Raw genomic sequence first — 18,955 nt, 5'->3', positions numbered from 1 at the left:
AATGATAAAAAAATTCTAGAAAAGTTGATTTACTAGTTAAAAAAAATACATTTTTTCTTGATATTTTAGATTCAAACTTTGAATCAACACATAAAAAGATTTATTAAATTCTTTTAGATACACCATATCATAAAATAGAAAATTTTCTTATGTTTTAAAAAATATATCGGATAATATATTTTAAAATTATTAAAAAATAATTAATATGCAAACTAAATTTGAAAAATCCACTACAGTAAAACAATTAATATGTCACGCTCGGCCGAAGAAAAGACAGTCGTCGCCTATGCAGCACACGTAGAAGGGCGGTTTGGTCGGTCGACAAAGGCCGCCATTTTGAGACCAAAAAGCCACACATTTTTCTTTGTTGTTCAGTGACCAATGGCACCTTCTTTGTGTTGTAAACTTTAAAAATGTCTTCCATTTTTGTCTACTTATTGTATATAATTTTGCGATGCCAAAACTATCGAGTTGCTCCTTACTAAGGGAAATAAAAACAATAACAAGAAGAAGAAAAAAAGACTTTCAAAAAAAAAAAATTGACTCATAACCCCACGAAATTAAATTATACATTGCACAATACATGTGTTATGTATTACTTTTCAATGATAAAGATCGAGATCAAATATTGGAAAGCAGAATTATGATGAATTTCATGATCTTATACGAATAGATTCATCTTAAAAAAAAAAACAAATTAGAGATGAAGTTAATTAGTTCCAATACTCAAAATTTTGATTGAAAAAATTCTTTAATTGCAGCCTATAATAAAAAAAAATAATTATAAAACTCGTTTAAATTCATGATCTAATTCAAGATTTAAGTGAAAAATTAAGTGAAATTTTGTTTTTAAATCAAATTATGTTTTACATAGGTTTTGACCATGAATTAACTTATTTAATTGATTAAATCGATCCACCCCACCTGAGTCCGGTATAATAAGGAAATCAAAAAATGGGTACCAATGCTTTTGACCATGTATATATTTTTGTGTTTTAATTTACTTTTCAAATTATTTTTTATCTACAATATATTAGATTTGTGTTTTTTATGGTTTTAATATACTAATATCAAAAATAAAAATAAAATTTTAAAAAAATCATTTTAATATACAATAAAGGCATTATTTTTCTTGGGTTTTTTTTTTCCTATACAGCAGACAGTTATAAAATACATGGGTCAAATAACAAGTAATTTGATGGTCAAACTTGCTAGATGATGATGATCATTGCTGTTAAATCTTATTTACATATCTGGGAAAAAGAAGAAGAAAAAGGCTAAGCATAAAATCGTTTTGGTTTAAATTTAGCTAATTATGATTAGATATATGATAGAAGAAAGAACAAATTAGATAATTAATCATTGTTATTTAAATAATCGGTTTCAAATATAAATATTCTATATAGAATTTATTTTTGATTTCCACCTATGAGATGAAATTTATGTCGTCAGAAACAATTCACCCAGATTGGACTGCAGGCAATCAGAAAATGGAGCATGATTAACTTGATTTATTTAATTTTTTTGTTGTAAAATATAATTAAGAAAAATCGTTTGTTTATTGAAAAACATTTTTTTACTGGCATAACAAATGTGAGTACAGTAATGAAGTATTGATCTAGCGATTAAAGTATTGTTATATCTCTGTAAAGGTAAAAATATAAATTCGACCCTCAAAAAATATATTTATTGAAAGGAATAATCATGAATCCTGAATAGGATTAGTCTCACTCTTTAAAAAGATATGAGGATACAAGTAAAAACAAAAAAAATACCAAATGTTAGTTTATATCTATATTATTAAACTAATGAATCGACTAAGCTATTAAATTATCAAGTCATTAATTACTATGAGTCGTTTATAATATAATAAAAATATAAATGTTCATTGCATTATATGAAAGTTTTAAAAAGAAATAATGAAAGTGGTAAACATACAATTCTATTAGCTAAAGGTTTCAATTTCAATTCCTGCAAATTATAGTTTTTTTCTTTTAAATAAAAACAAGTGAATACCCAAACTCATTGATCTAACTAGCTAGGTTTTATGGTCTTATTTATTCTTGTGTTTTAAAAGAGTTTTTGAAGAAATTAGAATTTTTTTTTATTTTTTTTTAAATTAATATTTTTTTGATGTTTTTAAATCATTTTAATGCGCTGATATCAAAAATAATTTTTTAAAAATAAAATTTTAATACTTTTCTGAATGAAAAACATTTTGAAAATCAATCGCAACCATATTTCTAAACATGCCATAATTTATCTTAATTTTTCTAATTTTGATCAAGTTTCTTGCAGATCCTGTTTTTAATATCACCTCAAAATAGTAAACATAATTTAATTGGAAGCAAACCAATAAATACAACCAAATTAATAACATAAATTAATAATCAGGATTATCTCAAAATACTAATATCATCTCATGCGGACAATAAATACTGAAATATGAATTTATCTTATGACATTAATATAATACAAGAAATATGATGATTAAAATTATCATAATGTAGTTCTATTTTAAATTTCTTGATCTAAATCAGCAAACTGATTGAAACTCCTATATGAATTTGTAACTAATTATTCATTTTTTAATTCTTTTCCTTCAAATCAAATAAGAGCTCATAAAACATTCTTATCAATGTTTTAGACAATTTATATATGGTAAGTAGAAAGAGATCTAGGGGCAAAAACCTAAGATGGAACCAAACCGGCAGCGTTCCGACCCAACCATTGTCCTATTGGACTGACCCCACCAATCACTCCTAGGTGGACCCCACCTCTCCCTCCCTCCCTCCCTCCTTTGTATAAGATTCTCTCTTTCCTTTCTCTCACACACTATATAAAAATACAAAGAAAAAAACTTTTCCTCTCTCAAATTTCTCTCCTCCTCCACCACTACGACCGTAACTCTCTCTAAATTTTTCGTTTTTCTTGTAAAACAGGAAAATCCCATTTTTTTAAGATAAAGGAAGTAATCCAACTTCGATTTTTCTCTCAGGTAAACTATCTTTTGTCTGTGTTTTCTTTAGCTCTGTTTCTTGCTCAAAGTATCAGTCTTTTTTATCAAGAGATCATCAGTGAAGTGTGTTTTTCTTGCAGTGATCAATATTTTTGTGATGTTGTTGATGATGATGGTTCAGTGTTCAGTTTGTTTGCGATCTTGGGCTGTGCTTTTTTTTTTTTTTATGTAGAATTTGATCATCACTCTGTTCATAATTTTTTCATGTTCAAATCTGAAATGGATGGGCATAGAAAGGGTAATTAATACCTTGCTTGCTGGAAATGTTGCTTGAAAAAGGAAAGGGAATAAAAGCAGAAAGCTTTGATCACTTTGCTTTATATTTTTTTCTTTTTTACAAAAACCTCTATTTTAGGTCTGATCATTGACCTTTTATTATTTTCCTTTCTGGTTAGTAAAAATAAAATTTTATTCATAATTTAAAAATCAATGAACACGGTGGTTGTTTGTCAATTTTTTGTCAGAATAAATCTGATTTTATTTGCTTCTTTGTAGTATCTTTCAGTGATCAATCTTTAACAACGCATGGAATTTGTTTTAGATCGTTTTGTAGCCAAACGTTTTTGTTTTTTCCACTCCAGCTAGCAGTGGATGTGTCAATGATTGTTTAAAAGGTTTTAGCATTATATTTTAAATTTTACTTGAAAATTATTAAAATAATATTTTTTTAAAATAAAAAAATTAATTTTTAAAAAATTATCATTTCACCAAACAGTCTCCAACAATAATTTGGAAAAGAAAAAAGAAAAAAATTAAATATTTTAGGTTAAAAGAAAATTGAATCTCATGAATTTCTCCATTAAAAAATTAAATATTTTAGGTTAAAAGAAAATTGAATCTCATGAATTTCTCCATTAATTTTTATAAAAATGTCATAAATTTTCTCTTCAATTGATGCATGCTGTCTGTTTTTGTTAAAAAAAAAATAGAATAGTATAATATTTGCCCTTTAGAATTGTTATTTCACACTAGTATCTTGAATTTTTATTGTTCCATGGAAAATTAAATAGCCATGTTACAATTTATAACACTAAAGCATTATTATTCAAACCACCTGTTCCGTCGAGTCAACCTGACCATAATTTGGGTTGGATTTTAAAAAAATCATATTGAAATTGATCTAGTTTGATCCGGTGAGTTAACTTGTTATTCTGTTTAAACTTGATTTGATTTTTTATAAAAAAAATAAAAAATATATTTTTTAATATTTTTTTAAAATAATTTATTTTTATAATTAACCTGTGTTAATTTAATCGTAACTTGAGTCTTGAGCTAAACCGGTTCCATAAATTTGCATTAGACCAAATTTTGCTGGCTATATATGTTTTTTTAAAAGAAAAACTGTTGTTTTTTTTTTTAATTCACACATTACATATTATTTTTCTTAAAAGATACAATATAATTGGTTACATATTTCTAATTTCGTATCTGTCAAGAGTCATTATTGGGCGTATGATTTACAGCAGAGACGGATTATAGAAACTTGGGTAGGGGTCACCGTCCTTGATTAATTTTCATATTTAAGGGTGTGCCTGTATCTAGCTATTTGATGATATAAAAGGTTTAAATTGAGCTGTCACACAATTTTAACTTTAATACTGGGAAATAAAACAAAAATAAGCAAAAGAGAGATGAGATACAGATGGAACGCCAACTTTGATAGGATCCCACCCACTATGCATCCTTTTTGGTCTCGATATGTACACTCTCTTTTTTCTAATTTTTGCTTCAATACATGGTTTTTTTTATTATTAATAATATAAATATTCGAGTTAGCTTGTATGTATTTTAATTAATTCAATAGATTTTAAAATTATTAATTATATAAATTTTCAATAATTATAAAATTTGTGAGATTTAAATTAATAATTTTTTAAAAATAAATTTAAAAACTAATCAATTCAACCACCTTCGTAATTCAATTCATGTAATTTTTCATGTTTGATGTTTTGGTTGATCAATCTCATCTCATCTGCTTTCCAATTGGACGGTCATGTTTCCATAGTCAATCATGGAAAAGGAGGATTTGATGGCCCTTGAGTGAAATTCTTAGGTCCCAGAAAGTTAATGAGGCCCCACATGACTTTTTCACATTTTCACATGATGGGATGTCATAATAATAGGTTAGGTGATTTGGGATCTTATATAGTCCTAGTAAATTGTATTTGAATACATATAAGAACAATAGTAAGCTCTTTATCTTAATACCAGTAGAGTATTTTTTTTAATTTTAATTTAATTTTATGGTTATTTTATGATGTATTTTGGATAAACATCATAGGATACAAATTATTACCAGGTTCCCATGTTGTTGTGATATGTTACATAAATTGCGCCAGGATTTCTGAACCCACCAATTCCATTAATTGCTACTTTTTTGGTGTCATGTTTTGATCTCGAAATATGTTTTTTCAACTATAGATGTTTAGACTTTGTGTAGTAAAATCTAGAAATTTGATAACGTGTATAGAAATAAATGACAAGATCTTTGGGGCCGGGAAACGGGTTGTTCATAGAATATGGGTTGGGACGGGTATCTACCAGGCCGGCTGCCCTTCCAAGAGGGCATGTGGAGAGCAAAGCATACAGCCTGGTAAAACGTAGCATCTTGGAATTTTATGTTCTATGAAATGCATTTCCCCGTTGAATAATTTGTTTGGCTACGTCTATGATGACATGCTTTGACGTGTACCATGTCCTATTTAGGCTTCCACGTCAGGTAGTTTTGTCGGCACACACTTCAAAGTCCAAATCAAAGACACGGTGATCATGTAATTCACTTGTGCACATCTTTATGAAACCCTGCTTGATGATTTGTTAACCTCAAATTTAGCTCCGGCCTGGTTTAATGATAAAAAAAAAAAGGAAGTTAAGATGATCCACCTATTTATAAGTTGATCTAGTACCTGATCTTGAGTCGAGGCTTATAACTATATTTGCGTCCAACTAATTCCACCTCGGCTAATTGACTTGGCATTTTATAATTTTTATTTTTTCATAAACTGATTACACAGATAATAGTAGTATAAACTCTGTTTTTTAAGGAAATATTATAATTTCTCACCAAAATCATAGTAATTTGAGTGTTCACGAGCCGGCTGCTACAATATCATTGTGAGACACTTGTTGATTACGAGAAACATGTGAAACTATAGCACTGTAACATCTGAGCCAGTCAGCAATATCGATTTCTGATCTCCATGCTGGCAATGCAGTAGATACAGTAACGAAAGACACCATGTTGCTTTGCTCAATGTCTTTTGAGTTTTGAGGCTTTGCTATGTAAATCATGAAATAAAATGTTGTGTTAACTGCCAACTTGTTACAAATTCAGGAGGAGAAATCTAGGAAAGTGAAGTTGGTTTGATATGGAAGGCGAGACACAAGTCAGTTCAGAAGTTCCAGTTGTGAAGGGTGATCCTGATGTTGCTGATCTTATTAAGGTAATTTTAATGCCTGAATAAACTTGATGAAAGTGACATTAGCCTGCATTGCACAAACTTGCTGAAATGCCAAGTTGCTGTGGATTTTTTTCTCTTTTTTGGAAAAAACCCTTCTTTGTCAGCTCAGTTTTGATTCTGGTGATGTTATTACAGCTTACAAATGGAGACTTGACGCATGTAGAAAAGGAAGGGAGGAAGGAAGAGGATGAAACTGATGGAGAATTCATCAAAGTGGAGAAGGAATCACTTGATGTGAAGGATGGTGGTTCTCATACCGCTGAGGCGAAATCTGCTGGGGAGGCTGATAAGCCATCTGTTGTGGAAAGAAGTTTAAGCGGTTCGACCAGAGAATTGCTAGAGGCCCAAGAGAAGCTGAAGGAACTTGAGCTCGAATTGGAAAGAGTATCCGCAGCATTAAAGCATTCTGAATCCGAGAATACACTGCTGAAGGATGATGTCTTGCTGGCCAATGAGAAGTTGGATGAAAGTGGAAAGAAGTATGGAGAGCTTGAAATCAGTCACAAGAAATTGCAAGAGCAGATAATTGAAGCTGAAGAGAAATTTAGTGCACAGCTCCACACTTTGCAAGAAGCTTTACAAGCAAAAGAAACCAAGCATAAGGAATTGGTTGAGGTTAAGGAATCATTTGATGGTATCACCCTTGAACTCGAGAATTCAAGAAAGAAGATGCAAGAGTTGAAACATGAGCTGGAAGTATCTTCTGGTGAGGCAAAGAAGTTTGAGGGGTTGCACAAAGAAAGTGGTTTGCATGCTGAATCCGAGACGCAGAGGGCCTTGGAGTTTGAAAGGCTGCTTGAGGCGGCAAAACTGAGTGCAAAAGAAATGGAAAATCAGATGGCTACTCTTCAGGAGGAAGTCAAGGGCCTGTACGAGAAGGTTGAAGAGAATCTGAAAGTTGAAGGGGCACTTAAGAGCACGACAGCAGAACTTTCAGCAGCTAATGAAGAGTTGGCTGCTTCAAAATCACAGCAGCTGGACATAGAGCAAAGACTTTCTTCAAAAGAGGCTCTCATCGGCGAACTGACCCAGGAATTGGACCTCAAGAAAGCTTCAGAATCTCAGGTGAAGGAAGATTTCTTGGCTCTTGAGAATTTGCTCACTGCAACTAAAGAAGATCTTCAAGCAAAGGTTTCGGAGATGGAAGGCATGAAGCTGAGGTTGCAGGAAGAAATCAACACAAGGGAATCAGTTGAGGCTGGGCTGAAAACCCATGAAGCACAGGTCTCAACTGTACAGGAAGAATTGGCTAAAGTACTGAAAGAAAAAGAAGCTCTAGAAGCAGCCATGGCGGATCTCACAAGTACTGCAGCACAGATGAAAGAGTTGCGCGGTGAGCTTGAGGAAAAGTTGAAAACTTCAGATGAGAATTTCTGTAAAGCAGATTCTCTTTTGTCCCAAGCTTTGTCAAACAGTGCAGAGCTAGAACAGAAGTTGAAGTTTCTGGAAGATCTCCACAGTGAATCTGGAGCTGCTGCAGCAACTGCCTCTCAAAAGAACCTGGAGCTTGAGGATTTAATCCGAGCTTCAAATGAAGCAGCAGAAGAGGCAAAATCACAACTGAGAGAGCTTGAGATACGGTTCGTTGCAGCAGAGAAGAAGAATGTGGAACTTGAGCAACAGTTAAATTTAGTCGAACTGAAAAGCAATGATGCTGAGAGAGAGGTGAGAGAATTCTCAGAGAAAATATCCGAACTCAGTACTACACTGAAAGAGGTAGAGGGGGAAAAGAATCAGTTGAGTGCCCAGATGGAGGAATACCAGGAAAAGATAAGCCACCTTGAATCTTCCCTGAATCAATCATCATCTCGGAATTCAGAACTTGAGGAGGAGTTGAAAATTGCAAAAGAAAAATGTGCTGGGCATGAGGACCGAGCAAACATGCACTATCAGCGCAGCCTTGAACTTGAGGATTTGTTCCAGACATCTCATTCCAGATTAGAGGATGCTGGAAAAAAGGCAAGTGAGTTTGTGCTGTTGCTTGAAGCAGAAAAGTACAGAATCAAGGAACTTGAAGAGCAGAACAGTGCATTTGAAAAGAAATGTGTGGATGCAGAAGCAGATTCCCGTAAATACTTAGATAAGATATCTGAACTAGCATCTGAAATTGAGGCTTACCAAGCAAAGTCATCAAGCCTTGAAGTTTCGCTGCAGATGGCTGGGGAGAAGGAGAAAGAGCTAACAGAATTACTGAATTTGGTCACTGATGAAAAGAAAAGGCTGGAAGAGGCATCAAGCAGTTCCAATGAGAAGCTGACTGAAGCTGAGAATCTTGTGGGAGTGTTGCGTAATGAATTGACCGTGGTGCAAGAGAAGTTGGAAAGCATTGAAAATGATCTAAAGGCTGCTGGATTGAAAGAAAGTGATATAATGGTGAAGCTGAAATCTGCAGAGGAGCAACTTGAGCAACAAGAGAAATTATTAGAGGAAGCCACTTCTAGAAAGTCAGAGCTTGAGTCATTACACGAAGCCCTAACAAGGGATTCAGAAATCAAACTTCAAGAAGCATTATCAAATTTCACTAACAGGGATTCTGAAGCAAAATCCCTGTTTGAGAAACTGAATACCCTTGAAGACCAAGTAAAGGCATACAAAGAGCAGATAACTGAAGTAACTGGAAGGTCTGCACTTTTGAAGGAAGAATTGGACTTGTGCTTGTTAAAAATGGTAGCTTTGGAAACCTCCAATGAAGAACTCAAAAGTCAGATAGTGGAAGCAGAAACCAAGTTTTCCAACTCCTTCTCCGAGAATGAACTCTTAGTTGAGACGAACAATCAACTGAAAAGCAAGATTGATGAACTTCAGGAATTGCTAAATTCTGCCGTTTCTGAGAAGGAAGCCACATCTCAACAACTTGCTTCTCACGCAAGCACCATCACAGAAATAACAGACAAGCACTCAAGAGCCATAGAACTTCATTCTGCAGCTGAGTCGCGAATGATGCACGCTGAAACACAATTACAAGAGGCCATTCAGAGCCTCACTCTGAAGGATGTAGAAACAAGAGATTTGAATGAGAAGCTAAAAGCACTTGAGGGGCAAGTAAAACTGTATGAAGAACAGGCTCATGAAGCATCCACAATTGCTGAATCTCGAAAAGGCGAGCTAGAAGAGACTCTCCTGAAAGTAACACATCTGGAAACTGTTGTAGAGGAACTGAAAACAAAGTCAGGTCACTTTGAAAAAGAGAGTGGTGTGCTAGCTGAGGATAAGTTGAAGCTCACTCAGGAGCTAGCCTCATATGAGTCCAAACTCAGAGATTTAGAGGCAAAACTATCTACAATCCTTTCTGAGAAAAATGGAACTACTGAGCAGCTTCACATTTCAAAGAAGGCCGTAGAGGATTTGCGGCAGCAGCTTACTGATGAAGGGCAGAAATTACAGTCTCAGGTTTGTAGCATCATTTGTGTTTTTCCTTTTCGTGGTAAATAATGATTTGGCAATTCTTTTGTCCATAGTCTTCTAACCTGATAAACTTTCAAATCGCAGATATCTTCAGTTTTGGAAGAGAACAACCTGCTCAATGAAACATATCAACATGAAAAGAAGGAACTTCAGTCAGTGATCATTCAACTCGAGGAAGAACTGAAGGGACAGAAGGCCAATGAAGATGCCTTGAAATCTGAGATTGAAAGTCTCAAGGCTGAGGTTGCTGAGAAGTCAGCATTGCAAACTTCTCTCGAGGAACTTGAAAAACAATTGACGACTGCTGAAGTTGAACTAAAAGAACAGGTATTTTTTCAAGAATCAAGCACGAGTTCAAAAATAGGGTTCTGATGTTCCATTAAGTTTATTACTGAATACTGAACAACATCTCTGACTGTAGCTTCGTGTAGGCCTCCCATTGTTTCTATGCAAGGAACTTGTAAAAAACTTTACTGACACTTCTTTCTAATGTTCAACCAAACAGAAAGAAGCAAATTCTCAAAAGCTGGAAAAAGAAGCAGCTCTGAAGAAATCCTTTGCAGACCTTGAAGCCAAGAACAAAGAAGTGTCACATCTAGAGAACCAAGTGAAGGAACTTGAGCAGAAACTGCAAGAGGCTGATGCTAAATTATTGGAAAAGGTCAGTTTATATCTCCCCCTATTCATGGAATTTTCATTGTCTAAACTGGAAAAAATAAGCCATGAGGAGGTGAAGTTGGAAAAAAATGGTCAGTGGACATGTTATTATACTAGTCATTTAAATGTAAAAATCGAACAGTTGTTTACACTGAGATATATAGCAGGGTGATGGAAGCGGTCCAGCTGAACAGAAAGGAGTAGAGATCAAATCCAGAGATATCAGCGCCGCTATTTCTACTCCCACAAAAAGAAAGAGCAAGAAAAAGTTGGAAGCTGCATCTGCGCAAGCCTCATCCTCTTCTGAAACACATACTCAAACTGCCGATGTTTCGCCTGCCATGAACTTTAAATTCATCTTGGGAGTGGCCTTGGTATCTATCATCATTGGTGTAATTCTTGGGAAGCGTTATTAGTTTTGGCATTTTGGATTTTGGTCCTGCTCAATGCTTCAGGTTTTTTTGCCCTTTTTCTTTAAAAAAATTCCTTGTTCCGTTCCAGTTTATACATAAGAGGTTGGAAGCTGTATTAGTATGCTTTCTAGATTAGGTTTTTGAGCAGTGGTCAGGAATTTGTTTTCTTTATTATCCCTTGCCTCAATCCATGTGACAGAAGAAACGTTCAATTCATGTAATATTCAAGCTTGCATTTATTAGTTTATTGATTGGATGTAAGTGCTTTGATTTGTTTATTCTTAAACCCGGTCTAGCCTAGCTTGGTAGGTTGCCTTGAAAATCTTGTGATCTGGAGATTAGGTTTCAAGATGAACTAGTTTTAACATTGACTCATCCAAACCTCCTGATTAGGTTAGCTAAATCAATCCAAACTCGGCTAATTCAACATTAAAGAATTTTTGCAGAAAAATTGAAACAAATATTTTTGATATAAATAATAGACCTATTAGGGTGAACACAGCTTGACCCGGCAACCTAGGACTTTTTTCAAGTCAAACCCCAAGTGATGAAAGCCATCACTCTTTCTGGATGTTTGATTAAATTCTCAAGTGGGTTATAAAAAAAACTGGAAAAAACTGAGCATGTGATGAACAAGAAGAGCATGTGATGAACAAGAAACATGGAGAACAGGCATCTAGTGACCACTACATCCTGCTTTATAAAGGTAGATTGAATACTGTAATCAAGTTATTTGGCGACCGAACAAGAGCTGAATTCAACACATTACCATTGCTGTACCATCAATGTCTGATTGAAAGAATTCAAAGACAAGTACTGCCACTCAACATTTCATGGAGATGCATCCTGAAGACCCCAAAGCTCTCGGCGCCATTATGATTGCCAGATTAACAAATTTAGTAGCTTCAAGGATTTAAGATCTGTTGATATTGAGGCAGATTCGGTGTATGATCACACATAATGGCACAAGAGGATCCATCTAGCTGACTCAACTATTTTGGGATTGAGGCTTAGTTGTTGTATTTGCAATGATTCCTTGTATCATAATTTAAATTCAGTCATAAAACCAGCGATAACATCTCTTTGTGATCTCCAGAAATGTAATTATTCTTGATGTCAAAAGGGTTTAAGGTGAGTCAACTCAAAGCCATGAAAGCAAATGATCAAAAGATTCCCATGAAAAGGAAGCCATGGTGTTACTCCATGTGCGGATTTTGTTCAGCGCTCTGCAGATGAAGCACAAACCAGAAAATTTTACTGGACTCCAAAAAGATGCAGCGCTTAAAGTATTCAACTATGCCATATTTAGGAAGGTCCAAATTGCACAACATTAGTGTCATACTTGATAGGAGTCACAGCCCCAAACTAGTTCCTATTCATTGCTTCAAACATTACAATACCTTTCTCCAATGTGAGCATATGGTGGAAAACATAACCAGCCATCAATATGAACTCTCCATGGTTTACTTCATCATCTCCATTTCTCATTTTAAACATCCTTCGATCCATTAAAGATCTCAAAATCATCAAACCCTGCATACAGACCAATGCGTTTAGTTTGATTAAGAAAAGGAGCTGACTTGAGACATTCTAGAGCATAGCAAGGCAATTACCAGAAGCGACGTCTTCACTTTCATCAGTTGATGGTGCCAGTGGCATTGTATTAACAGAACGTGGAACTAGTGACATCCAATCTGAACTCCCAGAGTCTTCTAGGCAAAGCTCATTCTGTGTGATCCAGTCTTCAACAAGACTGACATCATCAAATGATATGGGGTCCTCAGGAATCTGCTTTTTGTTTCCATCAACCCTGCAAGAAAATCAGTAAGCAAAAGAACAAAATTTATTTCCTCTCTGATTTTCAAATAACTAAAATAAACAGTCATTGGTTTTACTTACATTTGTCTAAGACGCAGGTTGTACTGAACAAAGACAAGATCAGTTAGTCGTTGACGCTGTAGGAAATTTCTTGTGCGATGCACCTTCTCAAAGGGAATATGATTATGGCTACACCCAATTGCACTGCAGGTTTGGCTGAGAATACGAATAGCTAAACGTGCCAAATTTGGGCAAGATCCGCCATACATAGACCACCAATCAGCTAAAATGCCATGGTATATTTAGAAATCAGTTCCAAGTAATATTGATGAAAAAGAAATGCAGCCCACTACATGACAGAAAGATGAAATTCTTGTACAAGCAAGGATTGCGAAGAATAAATATAACCGCCTACATGATGTCTTATGTCAAATACGTTGAACACAGTAGCAGAAACATGCCAAACAGGCACAAGTGAAGTTATGTTGATATTCCTAAATTTTTTATGATATTTGACAGTATGAAATGAGTTTGACAATGAAAGGAAACTTATGTTGACAATATTTTCATAAGAGGTTTCTTAAATGGTTGCATGCACATACTTGCCATGTGTATGACAACAATTGGCGTACTATCAGAACTAATATTATTAGAAAGCTCTTGCAAGAAAGCAAAGAATCTGAACACTAGATGGAAACAGCAACAGTAATCAAACTATAATGAAAGTATCCTTACTAGGAAGCAGAGTTCCTCTAGCTCTGATTGCCAACTTCTTCCCAAGGTGTCCTTCTGCATTTTTATACAAGGTTAACTCTTTGACAATCTTATCCTGGACTTCAGTATCAGGAACCAATCTCTCGATGCAATCAAACATCCTTGACAAAATCTTATTGTGCATATCTCCTTCAATGCTATAAAAGAACTTGGGGTTAAAGAAGAAGCCTGCAGCGTGAAGAGGAGTTTGCCATTGTTGTTCCCACCTATGATCTATAATATTCCAGTAGACCATATAATCCTCTCTCTTCACAAGTTCTTTCTTAATGGTTTCTTTGGCTCTATATATTCCTGAAAAAACATATCCCATCGCAGCCCTCTTTTCACTGCTAACTATCACCAAAACTTGCAGGAGAGGACTTGTTAAACGGATGATCAAGATGCATGAAGACCAAAATGACCGATTAGTTATAATATCTACCATTGCTAATCCTCCAGGTTGCTTTGAATAAGGGCAGTCCATCCACTCCTGTGAGGTTACCATGGTTTGCAAATTAAGTTTGAAATTAGCCATTCGTTTCAATGCAGTGAAGTTGGTAGCAGAGCGTGTTATACCCTGTTGCACAATGTCACTACCAGAAGTAAACTTCCTCATCAGGTTCAACACTGCACTGTTATTGTAGACAAATCTCGTGACAGATTTAGCCTGTTCAAGAACTGTATTTATCCAATCAAGTTTTCCAATATCCTCCAGTATCAGATCAATGCAACGAGCTGCACAGGGAGCCCAATACAAGGAAGGGAAAGTATCCATTAATTTTTTCCCAGCAGCAATATAATGTTCTTCACCATTAGTAATTACTTGTAAAATGTTTCCAGCTCCAACTTCCTCCACCATTAGTTTAAGCAATTCATACAGACCATCTGTTGAGTGGATAAGATTTGATGCATCCACAGATTTCAAAAATACTGTTCCTTTGGAGCAATACACCAAAAAATTTAGTATAGTTACACCACTTTCTGAGTTGCATTCTTCAACCAATAGAGAACAGCCAGTCTTCACCCATCTTGTCTTATATTGATCAATATCACTTTTTACTTCCTCGACCAGACTCTTCAATATCCGACCACGAAGATCTTGATGTGAGGGTGCAGCAATCCCTGGCCGCCCATAAGCAACAGTATCAATCAATGGTTGGGAAAAATTTGAGTCCATTGCATCTAAACTAGCTCCTATATCATACAAGAACCGCCCCCATATCGCATGGATTGGATTATCTGCTGTTTCTGAACCCAATGCTATTAAAGCATCAGCATCATCTGAAGCTGCAACAGCAATAGCGCTCTTTCTTGTGCCCAAATTTCCATTACTCGTTCCTTCTCCATCCAGTAAGAAATCTGAATTTACTTCAACTAAATTGCAGGCTGCAACAGCTCGAAGTGGGGTGATCATGTCATCACTATAATCAGCAAATATGTATACATCTTCACCACCAGGAGGTGAATCAACGTCGTCTAATTTTTCTCGTTTTGACTTTCGTTTCTTTCTTTGCCTCACTACAATTGGACTTAAATGTTGTTCCATCAAGTCCCGAACATCGGATGGAACTCGTGTACAACTAGGCACCCCACCACTATTTCTACCAGCAAGATGCTCCTTAAATCTATGAATGCCACCACCCTTAAACAATTTGGCACAATAATTACACTTTATCTGCACCCGTTTCTCGTTTTTCAACATTTCACAATGTTTCCATCCCACATCTTTTTTCCTTCGCATTCCCGGAGCTGATTCAAAATTACTGAAGGGATTTGAAAACATGCCTACATCACTAAGAGGCAAATTAACATCACTTTCTTCTTCCTGAATCTTCAGTTGCTGGCTGTTTTGCTTTGCGGTAATCACATCAAGATCTTGCTGCATTAATAGCCGAACATCAGATGGAACACTTTGGCACATAGGCCCACCACCTTTGGGACCGGCAAGATGCTCCTTAAACCTATGAATCCCACCACCCTCAAATATTTCACCACAATATATACATTTCATGCGTGTCTTTTCCCCTTCCTTAAACATTTGACAATGTTTCCATGCCAGGTCTTTTGGTGATGGTACCAAAAACTCCTCCATTTTCCAAACTAACCCTTTATAAATCACTAAACAGCTTTACCATCAACTTTTCTTCTTCAACTGAAACAAAAGTAACTGATCAAACCTGAACAACATTAATGTTGCCTTTTCCTAGTTGTACAAAACTGTCAGCTGGACCTCAATTCCTACAATTTGACACAAAACAGAACATAAATAAGACACGCAATTAATCATTAAATACGATGATAGATGAATCAAACTAGCTCACATTATACCTCGCAAAGAAAAATAGCAGCCCAGAAGACAAAAGTTTGAAACTTTAAAGTCAATAGCTTAAAAAAATCATCATATGAAGACAACCCAGGTCTTATATTCCTAGTAAAATGTTAGAAATCTCAAATTTATGCCATAGACTATTATCCCAAAAGTCATGCAAGTCAGCAATTCCTTGATCATGTTATTACATTATAAGACTAAAACCCAGAATATCACAAATACTAAATGGCACTAAATTATACTGCTTTTGGGCATAGAAACATGATTCAATAAAACAGAAATACAAGTGAAAGAAAAGAACTTTACTTTGTTCTGTAACAGAAAAAAACTATGGTGAATTCTGGTCGGACCGATTGTTTTGACCCAACTGGTTCTCTGGGTTTTCACAGGTGATCTATCTGGTGGTGAAGTTTTGAGGGAAGATTCTTGTTGGGTTGTTACCTCGACTAGCTGATCATCGGAATTTCGGGTGAACCGAGAAGATGGTCTGGTTGCTGGTCTGGTTTTGTGTCCTGCCGGTTAGGTTTTTTTTTTTTTTTTTTTTATGGGAGAGGCACTGAAAGAGAGTTGTTTTGATTGCTTGGATGGGTTTTTTTTTTTCTGGGTCAACTATATTTTAGCCTCTCAAGTCTCTAGATTTGAGATATTTTATTTTATTCTTTACCATTTAGAATTTCTCAAAATTAATTCTATAGATTTTAAAATGTTCCAAGATCACCCCTATATTAAATATTAGAATATTAGCAGTTTAGAACCCATTTGTCTATTCAATGAAAATTGTATTTTAAATTAAAAATATAAAAAAATAATATTTTTTTATTTAAAAAGCAATATAAAACGTAGCAAACTGCGTAAATAAACAAATAATGAAACAAATTGCCAAATAATATTTTTTTTCTTTCTACTCCACTTTTCACAATTTAATCTAGATTTATCTACAATTACTATTAATAGTAATGAAACAAATTGCGAACCAACCTTTTAAATTATTTAAAAACTTTAAGATTATCATTAACATGGGAAAAATTTAAACCAAGAGAATTGTAATTCAACATTACTCAATTATAGGGTATTGACTATAGTTTATTCATTTTTTTTATAAAAAATTATTTTCTCACCTAATAGTTTATACTAATCTATTGTCCCATGCTCCGCAACGGGCCAATAATAATTTTTTAAAAAAATATAAAAAAATATGTTATATTTTAAAAATTATTTTTTTAAAAAAAACTTGGGTCTGGTATAAATATCAGGAATAATTTAAACTATCTTTTAAGTATTATCCTAAATAAAAATTCTAATTAATATTTTTATAAATTATTTTATTTTTATAAAAAAACATTTAAATTATCATTAAAGTATTCTAAATAGAAATTCTAATAAATCTTTTTAAATTTTTTATAGGCTCTCAAGTTTGGCAGCCTTGCCAAACCCAAAAGCCTTGGGTCTGGCTGTTCTTGTATAATCCAAGCAAACAACAAATAAACATAAGATAATTATATGTTTTAGTTGTTAAGAGATAGAAAAAAAATACAAACATTAAAAAATCATCTTAGAAAAATTTAAAATTTAAAATGAAAAATTTAAAGTAAAATTACTATTATAATTTATAGTAAAATTTCTCTTAATTTATAGTAATTTCTTTATATTATTTGTCTTTTTTATAATGATGGCTTCATACACAGATTTAAAAATTGAACATGACGAGTGTTGTTATGATGACCCTATTGATACGATGCTTTATATTTGTTGGGCCATTAGAACTTATAGAGGCCCAAAGTAAAGATCCTATGCTTTATAGTTCGTATTAAAATCCGATTTTCTTAAATTCTCAATATTTAAGGGGAAAAAAAACTCTGAAGGCTTGTTTTTCTTTGCTGGAGAGTGAGAATCTTAGCAACGAAGGGTTTTTAAAACTGTGGAGAATCTCCATTATCTAGTGATCTTAAAATAAGAAACAATTAAGTGAGAATTCCTGGGATTTAGGGTGTGTATGTTTACGCGGCCATACCATACCATGCTTTTTTTAAAAAAATGTTTTTTTATATTTTTTTGATATGTTGATGTTAGAAATTGAAAAATTAAAAAATATTATTTTAATACATTTTAGAGTAAAAAACACTTTAAAAAATAATCACTGCTATAATATTAAACACTACCTTATTTGACTATAATTAATTTGACTTTAATTTTTTTTTAAAAAAATCACCAAGGGAGTTAGACTCGGGAAAAAGATGAAAAGACGATGACGGTATCAAACGAGAGGGACAAGTATTGTTTAGTCGATATAGTGCATATTTTCATATTTCACTGTGAACTTATTATTCATGTTTTTTTATCAATTCTATTTTGTTTGTAAAGTCTCTTTCAAATGATTTTATTTTATTTTGAATATATTTAATTTTTAAAGAGGTTTTCATTATTCATTTATGTTTTTTTTAATCTTTTGTATATGTAAACTTTATTTTTTTCAAATATTTTTGTTTAAAAATTTTCAGATAATATTTATAATATATTTAGTCTTGCAAGCATGATATTTTTTCCCCTTTTAGTTTACTCAATTAATTTAATATATATCTATTTCTATTATTGTTTGATATTTGAATAAAAAATTATTTTAATAAATAAATTTAACAAACACAATGAGATAAAAATCTTGTCTTGTAAGATAAAATATTTTAATCTATATATATCTTTTTATTTTTTTAATTTAATTTTTAATTATTATCTATGATTGTTTTTATTAACACACATATAGAGCTATCAATTTATTAAATTACATGAATACATAATTATTATTTTTTAATTTTCTACAAAAACACGTAAAAAGGCGCCCTGTGCATAATTTTTTATTTTTGTGTTGAAAGAAAAGCCGCCCCGCAGGGAAGCATGTTTCACGTAACTAGCAAAACAATAGTCTGAATCACAACAAGTAGCTGTAGAGTGATGGACATTCTATCAATCAAATCATCCAAAAGTTTGCAACCCATTTCAACCCCCTCATAATTGCCCGATCTTCATTTATCTTCTTTTGACACTACTAACCCACTTTGCTTGATCACAGTATGCTAATATAGTAACTTCTTTACAGGAAAAGATG

At 33.6% G+C, this 18,955-nt stretch overlaps 2 protein-coding genes across 4 annotated transcripts; one reads left to right on the top strand and one right to left on the bottom strand.

Annotated features, from left to right (window-relative positions):
- Window positions 1–2,847: 2,847 nt before the first annotated feature.
- LOC133688083 (COP1-interactive protein 1-like) lies at window positions 2,848–11,202 on the top strand. Of its 3 annotated transcripts, none has more exons than XM_062107474.1 (6): window positions 2,848–2,998; window positions 6,354–6,462; window positions 6,616–9,870; window positions 9,970–10,212; window positions 10,391–10,546; window positions 10,710–11,202. In XM_062107474.1, the coding sequence occupies exons 2-6, from the start codon at window positions 6,388–6,390 to the stop codon at window positions 10,956–10,958; spliced, it is 3,978 nt and encodes a 1,325-aa protein (XP_061963458.1). In that variant the 5' UTR covers window positions 2,848–2,998; window positions 6,354–6,387; the 3' UTR covers window positions 10,959–11,202. The 3 variants fall into 3 exon arrangements, with proteins under 3 accessions (XP_061963458.1, XP_061963455.1, XP_061963456.1); XM_062107471.1 differs by having other exon boundaries at window positions 10,707–11,202; XM_062107472.1 differs by lacking the exon at window positions 2,848–2,998 and adding an exon at window positions 5,402–5,612 and having other exon boundaries at window positions 10,707–11,202.
- A 903-nt stretch (window positions 11,203–12,105) lies between these two features.
- Window positions 12,106–16,435, bottom strand: LOC133688084 (uncharacterized). The gene is made up of 5 exons (XM_062107475.1): window positions 16,162–16,435; window positions 13,509–15,764; window positions 12,855–13,056; window positions 12,569–12,765; window positions 12,106–12,488 (listed from the first exon to the last, which is right to left on the bottom strand). Exons 2-5 carry the CDS (start codon window positions 15,616–15,618, stop codon window positions 12,445–12,447), a joined length of 2,553 nt encoding a protein of 850 aa, XP_061963459.1. The 5' UTR covers window positions 15,619–15,764; window positions 16,162–16,435; the 3' UTR covers window positions 12,106–12,444.
- Between the last annotated feature and the right edge of the window lie 2,520 nt (window positions 16,436–18,955).

This window comes from Populus nigra, chromosome 3, assembly GCF_951802175.1.
Source record: "Populus nigra chromosome 3, ddPopNigr1.1, whole genome shotgun sequence".
In the NCBI taxonomy this organism is placed as follows: domain Eukaryota; kingdom Viridiplantae; phylum Streptophyta; class Magnoliopsida; order Malpighiales; family Salicaceae; genus Populus; species Populus nigra.
This window is presented reverse-complemented; position numbering and strand designations above follow the sequence as displayed.